The sequence below is a fragment of the Otolemur garnettii genome, unplaced genomic scaffold, assembly GCF_000181295.1.
Source record: "Otolemur garnettii isolate 467f Iridium unplaced genomic scaffold, OtoGar3 scaffold00223, whole genome shotgun sequence".
Lineage (NCBI taxonomy): Eukaryota > Metazoa > Chordata > Mammalia > Primates > Galagidae > Otolemur > Otolemur garnettii.
In genome coordinates this window covers 1,140,130-1,147,307 of record NW_003852618.1, presented here as the reverse complement: position 1 = coordinate 1,147,307, position 7,178 = coordinate 1,140,130, and the positions used below count along the sequence as shown (strand labels likewise).

At 42.7% G+C, this 7,178-nt stretch overlaps 1 protein-coding gene across 1 annotated transcript; it reads left to right on the top strand.

Annotated features, from left to right (window-relative positions):
* The first annotated feature begins 638 nt into the window (after positions 1 to 638).
* NKAPL (NFKB activating protein like) lies at positions 639 to 1,832 on the top strand. Its single transcript, XM_003801849.1, has one exon. The coding sequence runs from the start codon at positions 639 to 641 to the stop codon at positions 1,830 to 1,832; it is 1,194 nt and encodes a 397-aa protein (XP_003801897.1).
* The last annotated feature ends 5,346 nt before the right edge of the window (positions 1,833 to 7,178 follow it).

Genomic DNA, 7,178 nt, shown 5'->3' with positions numbered 1-7,178 from the left:
GCTCAAGCGGCGAAGACGACACCCACATACACCTGAAGTGGCAGGTTCGAATCCAGCCCGGGCCGCCAAATAACGACAGCTGCAACCAAGAGTACCTTTGTCTTGTATAGCCTTAGGCCTGTTAAATTAATATCTTGTTTCAAAGACTATCTCCGAAAAATGATTTGGAGTGGGGGTTTGATGAGGGGTGTCTGACATCCCTTGCCATGGCCGCTAGCAATTCAGCTGTAGGATTTTTCTGGGGGCCCCTTGGGCAAGAGGAGGTCCATTTAATTGACTAACGGGGTTAAAATATTTAGTTCATAACACCAATTCTTATCTCGTTCAATCACATTACTAAAATTCTACTTAGAACAAATGATACAATTTGGTCTTATTCAATTTAATCTCTCCATTTTTTTTTTTTTTTTTTTTGCCGGGGCTGGGTTTGAACCCACCATCTCCGGCATATGGGGCCGGCGCCTCGCCGTTTCGTCACATTCACACGCCGGCTTTGCCGTGGAGCCGGCAACCACCAGAAAGCGGAAGCCGTGTGCGGGGGTGGGGAGGCGTTTCTAGTGCGCCTGCGTGGGCAGGAACTGACTTCCGCTTTGGTGTCTGTGCTAACCGCCCGGCGTTGACCGTTTGAAGCGCCGCTTATGGCCCCAGTATCTCGGCCCCGTTATTCCGACGACACCCTGGACTCCCGAAAACCACCAGGTAGCTCTTCGGGGAGCCCAACATCCACTCAGTCCAGACGCTCCCCCTGGTATGGCCGTTCACGCTCTCACTCCCGCAGCCGTGAGGGCCTCAGGCCTCCGTGGAGTGAGTCGAGCGTCGGTGCTTCCTACCCCCTCAGCCGCTCAGAGTCTCGAGAGCCGCCCCCAGGGGTCCGCAACTATACCTCCTCTTCCCTCTACTATGGCGAATACCGCTACCATCACCACCACAGTCCGGGCAACCGGCAGTGGGCGGAAGACTACGAGAAGGAGAAGGAAGAGAGCTACCGCCAGAGGCGGCTGAAGGAGAGGGAGAGGATTGGGGAATTGGGAGCGCCTGAGGTGTGGGGGTTGTCTCCAAAGTTTCCTGAGCCAGATTCTGACGAACATACCCCAGTTGAAGATGAAGTGGTAAAAAATGAGAAAAGCAGTTCCGATTCTAGCGCTGAAGAAAAAAAGAAAAAGAAGATCAGTCGTTCGAAAAAGAAGAAAAGAAAGAGTAAGTCATCTAAGAGAAAGCATAAGAAGTATTCTGAAAGTAGTGACAGTGATTCAGACTCTGACATGAATTCTAGCTCTGAAGATGATAAAAAGAGAGTTAAAAAAGCCAAGAAGAAAGAGAAGAAAAAGAAACACAAAGCAAAAAAGCCCAAGAAAAAGAAGAAGAAGACGACTAAAAAAGAATCCAGTGATTCAGAAGAGTTGCCAGAAGATACCTGGATTGAGCAATCAAAAACTGCAGATACCATGAATTTAATAGGTCCAGAAGCACCTATAATACATACCTCTCAAGATGAGAAGCCTTTGAACTATGGACATGCTCTACTCCCAGGTGAAGGTGCAGCTATGGCTGAGTATGTAAAGGCTGGAAAACGTATCCCACGGAGAGGTGAAATTGGATTGACAAGTGAAGAGATCGCTGCATTTGAATCCTCAGGTTATGTTATGAGTGGCAGCAGGCATCGCAGAATGGAGGCTGTGAGGCTGCGTAAGGAGAACCAGATCTATAGTGCTGATGAGAAGCGAGCCCTTGCGTCCTTCAACCAAGAAGAGAGACGAAAGAGAGAAAACAAGATTTTAGCCAGTTTTCGAGAGATGGTGTACAGAAAGACAAAAGGGAAAGATGACAAGTAAGGACTTGTATTTTGCATAACAGGACTTTTAACAACAAAAGTCTTATATTTACAAAAGTATCAAAAGATTTTCCAGTGCTACTGTACTTGTAATGTTAGTAATTCCCTCGGGAAAAAGCTGCCTTTTGAAATACCTTTAGCAATTTATTGTTTCTTGTTTTTAACGTAAAATGTGTGTACATGGTTTTAAAAATATTCAAACATTACAGGAGGAGAGTTAATAAGTGCTTCTTTCACCCTAGTTTCTGACTCCTCCCCAAAGAAATCTCTTTTGTGCCTTCTATATCTGTCTATATGTGTATATACAAAGGTATGTGTTGAAGGATCAAGGTTAGAGCTATTATTAAAGTTTTTTTCTCCCTCTTGCTTTGACCTTTTATCTCTCTAGGAGGGGTTCATTGCCTCGCGTAGCTATTCATTTGCCCCAGGGAGGACCAAAGAACCCCAGAACAAAGGATTCAATTGCATTATCCTCTTGATGCAGTTAGCAGACTGGGTTAGAAAATGGTGGTGGGTGGGGCATGGTGGCTAACTCTTGTAATTTCAGCATTGTGAGAGGCTGGGGTAGGAGGATTGCTTGAGCTTAGGAGTTTGGGACCAGACTGAGCAAGACCCTGTCTCTACTAAAAATAGAAAAAAATAGGTATGGTGGCGCTTACCTTGTAGTCCTAGCTACTTGGGAGGCTGAAGCCGGAGGATTGCTTGAGCTCAAGAGTTTAAGGTTGTTGTAAGCTGTGATGATCCCACGAGACTTTAGCCTGGGCTGCAGAGTAAGACTCAGTCTCAAAAAAGTGGAGGAGATACTAGCTCTTATAACTGAAAAGTCTAAGATGGGTTTTCTCTATGGCTTTAATTGACTTTTTTTTTTTTTTTTTTTTTGGCCAGGGCTGGGTTTGAACCTGCCATCTCTGGCATATGGGGCCGGCGCCCTACTCCTTCGAGCCACAGGCGCCACGCTTTAATCGACTTTTTATTTTTTGGAGACAGAGTCTCATTCTGTCACCCTGGGTAAAGTGCTCATAGCAGCCTCAAACTCTTGGGTTCAAGTGATCCTCTAGCCTCAAACACCCAGTTTTGTTTTTGATTTTGTGTTTGTTTTTAGTAGAGATGGGATCTCACTGTTGCTCAGGCTGGTCTCAAATTCCTGAGCTCAGGCAATCTACCTGCCTCTGTTTCCCAAAGTGCTAGGATTATAGGTGTGAGCCATTGCGCCCAGCTACATTTGGTAAATATTATGAAACACTATGTATTTTGTCATGGGTGATTATTTTATGACCTTAAACAATTATTATAAAATAGTATCCCATTAGACAAGAGGATTACTTGAGGCCAGGTGTTCAAGACCAGCCTGGAAAACATAGTGAAAACCCTGTCTCTAAAAAAAATTAAAATTAGCCAGCCTTGGTGGCACCTGTAGTCCCAGCTGTTTGGGCGGCTAAGGCAGGAAGATCACTCATGCCCAGAAGTTGGAGGTTGCACTGAGCTGTGATCATACCACTGCACTGGTATCTACCCAGGGGTGATAGAGTGAACTGTGTCTCAAACAAACAAAAAACCTCATACATCTTGAAGTTTTAAAAAATTCTTTTTTTAGCTACTTTAGTAAGAGTTTTGATTGTCATGGGCTATCCAATGTCATGCCAATAATCTCAGCCTTGATAATAGGACTGACAGATCAAAGAAACTAGCCATGGTAGAGTGTTTTAGAGAGAGAGTTTATCAGTTAGGGTATATTTACTTCCTTTTTAATTTTTTTTTTTTTTTTTTTTTGCAGTTTTTGGCCAGGGCTGGGTTTGAACCCGCCACCTCTGGTATATGGGGCTGGCGCCCTACTCCTTGAACCACAGGTGCCGCCCCTTTTTAAATTTTATTTATGTTTATGCTTTAGAAGATTTTTGGGGAAAAAAGCCCTTTTGTAGAGAGGAAAATATTAAATGAAATATATACATTTTCTTTTCTTTTTTTTTTTTTTCTTGAGACGGAGCCTCAAGCTGTCCCCCTGGGTAGAGTGCTGTGGCATCACTCACAGCAATCTCCAACTCCTGGGCTCAAGCAAGTCTCCTGCCTCCACCTCCCAAGTAGCTGGGACCACAGGCGCCCGCCACAACGCCCGGCTATATTTTTTTTGGTTGCAACCGTCATTGTTGTTTGGTGGGCCTGGGCTGTATTCGAACCCGCCACCTTAGGTGTATGTGGCTGGCACCTTAGCCACTTGAGCCACAGGCGCCGAGACAATATATACATTTTCTTTTCAGAAAGTTAAAGGTATTGACTTCTGATTAGTGAAATATTTATATTGACTGGATTTGTTAGCCTAATGAAAAGCATTAAATATATTTAACTTTCACTTTTAAAAGATATTTTCTGATATCCAAAGAGAAAAGATAACTCATGATAATGAAACAGGTTGTTTTTTCTCTTTTGTTATGATAGTTTCAATGAAACACTAAATAAACCACATTTGTTATAGTACAATATTTTGTATGATATCTAATATTTCAAAAATTCTATCAACTGATTAAGCAGAAAAGTTGGTTAAGATTGTTTAAAGGGTTTATTCTATTCAAAGCTATAGAAACCTAACGTGGGAGATGAAGTACTACCAGGATAGATTTCCTGCCCTAATAGGGAGATCTAAATAGAGAAGGAGGGAATAGAAAGAGACACCTTATTTGGAAAGTGAAGACAATGAGAGAAGACTGAGTGTAGATCAGCAAGTTTAAAACATCAGCAGGGCATAAAATAAAATAAAGCATTGAAAATAAAAGTAAGTCAGTGAATGATACCTCTTCCTGACTCGCTCTGGAACCTGGCTATTTTTTCTATGGAGTGGATTCCTTTTTCCCCTTTTTCTCTGAGCCATCAAGAAATTTTCTTTTTTTCTTGTATCTGTATTATGTCAAGGCATAGAAAGCTATACATAGGAGAACTAGGTGTATATACAAACAGACAGAAATCAGATGTATACACAAACATAGACAGATGCCAGGTGCAGACACAGACAGTGTATACACAGAGACAGAAACAGAAGGTATACTTGTAATCAGAGAGTGCACCTATAACCAGCTGTGTACACAAACAGAACCAGGTGTGTTCACAGATACCAGGTATATACACAGACCAGATAACAGAGGTATGCAGAGGTAGGGAGTGCACTCATAATCAGATACAGGGGTGTACTCATTACCAGACCAGAATAAAGGACAGACTTTTCTTTAGGGATAAGGGATGTCCATCCATCCTGCCAAGAAGTCTTTGGGGTAAACATCCCAGTGGCACCTAAGAAGGAGAGTCCAAGTCAGGCTTTTGGAGGTCCCTGTGTCCCCATTGCCTGGAGAATTATGGCAAGTAAGTAAGTAACCCAAATACTTAATGCAGCCTTCCAGATGTTGCCCCATGTTGCATGCCAGGTATGTAACTGAGGGGTTGGAATCAGTGAGCATGAGCCAAACTCTTATGTGGGTTAAAGTTGTCCTTTATTACCAAGAATCAGAATACCAGGAAGACAAGGAGATGGTTCTGGAAGCCTACCTTCCTTTTAGAGAGTTTCACAGAGTTCTCATACCCTCCACCAAAGTTGCTATCTTTAGCTAAAGGACTAAATGTTTGTTACTCTCCTAAGCTGTACATCTGGTGTTTCTTTTTTTTTTTTTTCTCAGCCACGTTCATAATGGCCTTCACAGTGCAGGAACCAGGTATAAACTGGCTGACATGACTGACGGACAACTAGTTAGATGATTAAGTAACTTTTACAGCTAAGGGGGTGGGAGGTGAGGCTGTTTCTCCTCTTACAACTTGTGATAAGGTGAACAAGAGAGACTATTTCTGTTCTCGGTGTCAAAATTTGTTTGGGTAAAGTGCTTTACTACTTATTCCCCTACCTCGAAACGTCTAGTCACTGCAAATATTGTTAATATTTTCTCCCCCTCATGCCCCTGGGAATAGACTTAATTTCTTATTACCCTAAACTTTTCAGTCTAAATACAGTATATATCTGTTACCAGACAAAGGATCCATCTGCTTGTCACTGTCCAGCCAATATACAGAGATGGGAAATAGGTCCACCAAGCTTTATTTAATCAGAAGGCCAGCAATTCTGGAGAACAGTAAGAGTAGCCTCTCCAAGATTGTTCTGCCTCAGTTACAGTTTTAATGATTTTTCTAATAGAATACAAGGAAGGAAACCTAGAAAATTTTAATTTTATCCAAAAGAATAATCAAAGAAAATAACCTAAAAGTAGCCTCTAATAATATAACAATCAAGCAGCCTCCACTCTAATAATGTAACAATATCCGTTGTCTAAGTATTACGATTTTCCCCAAAGTCTTTTGAAGTAAACATCCTCATAATCACAGTAAAACCTTAACTAGACAATCATGGAGGGTATGTGGGAGAAAAATGTGGACTAAGCAAACTAGGTAAGCTGTACTGCTTCAACTTAGCTTCTCAAACTCTATCTTGTAGGCCACTTTTCTGGCTTCATACTTATTGTTCAATTTAATGTTCAAAATACTTTGACACTTTTTTTTTTTTTTTGATGATTGTGTTTGACGATTTTTTTAAATCAGGGAGAAATGGTGAAGTGTGTGTCTTGTGTTTTATGTGAGTGGCAAAATGGAAATGTTGGCTGTTTGTGATAACACTAAACCGAGTTGGCCTGTTTCTACATTAATAAAATAAATTTCGGCTTTCAAATGAGAAAAACAAAACACAAAACCTAAGCTCAAGAGGGCATGACCATCCCAGCCAACAGACCACATAAGACCCCTTTTAGTCCCCGTCTGCGAGGAGGAAGCAGGACACCATAGAGCTGTGGTCCTCCAGTGTTCCTAGAGCGGAGACAAACGTGTTACCAGGAATGAGAACTGACCCCCGGCTAGGCGCTCTGGCTGTGCTTGAGAGCGTGAGTTCCCGTGAGCTATCCGGCCTTCGGACTGAGCTCTGCGCTGGGGCGGAACTGCGACCTTGGAGTAAGAAGCAGCTGGTTCCCGGCAGATGCAGAGAAGCTTACCCCAGCCGAAGGACTGTGAGTACTGGGGATGGGGCCCGGGAAGTGTCAGTTCCGGGGCCTATGAGAAGGATGAAGTTGTGGATCTAGTTAGTTAGCAGGGCACAACCTTCATCTGCATATTTTACATCCATTGAACACGATTTTAAATAGGTACTAAAGATGGGGCTCACAGGGAGGGTAATACTTGAGCAAGTATCTGAAAGAGGTGAAAAAGACCTGTGTGGCTTTTGGAGGCAGGAACTTTCTGGGTAGAGGGAACCACGTTATCTAAAGTAGGAGCTTCTTAGGTATGTTTGAGGAGTAATAGGGAGACCAGAATGCAAACTCGTCCGCTT

What these genes read in the sequence shown, in the direction of transcription:
- NKAPL (XM_003801849.1), top strand. Translation starts at nt 639, where the DNA reads ATGGCCCCAGTATCTCGGCCCCGTTATTCCGACGACACCCTGGACTCC.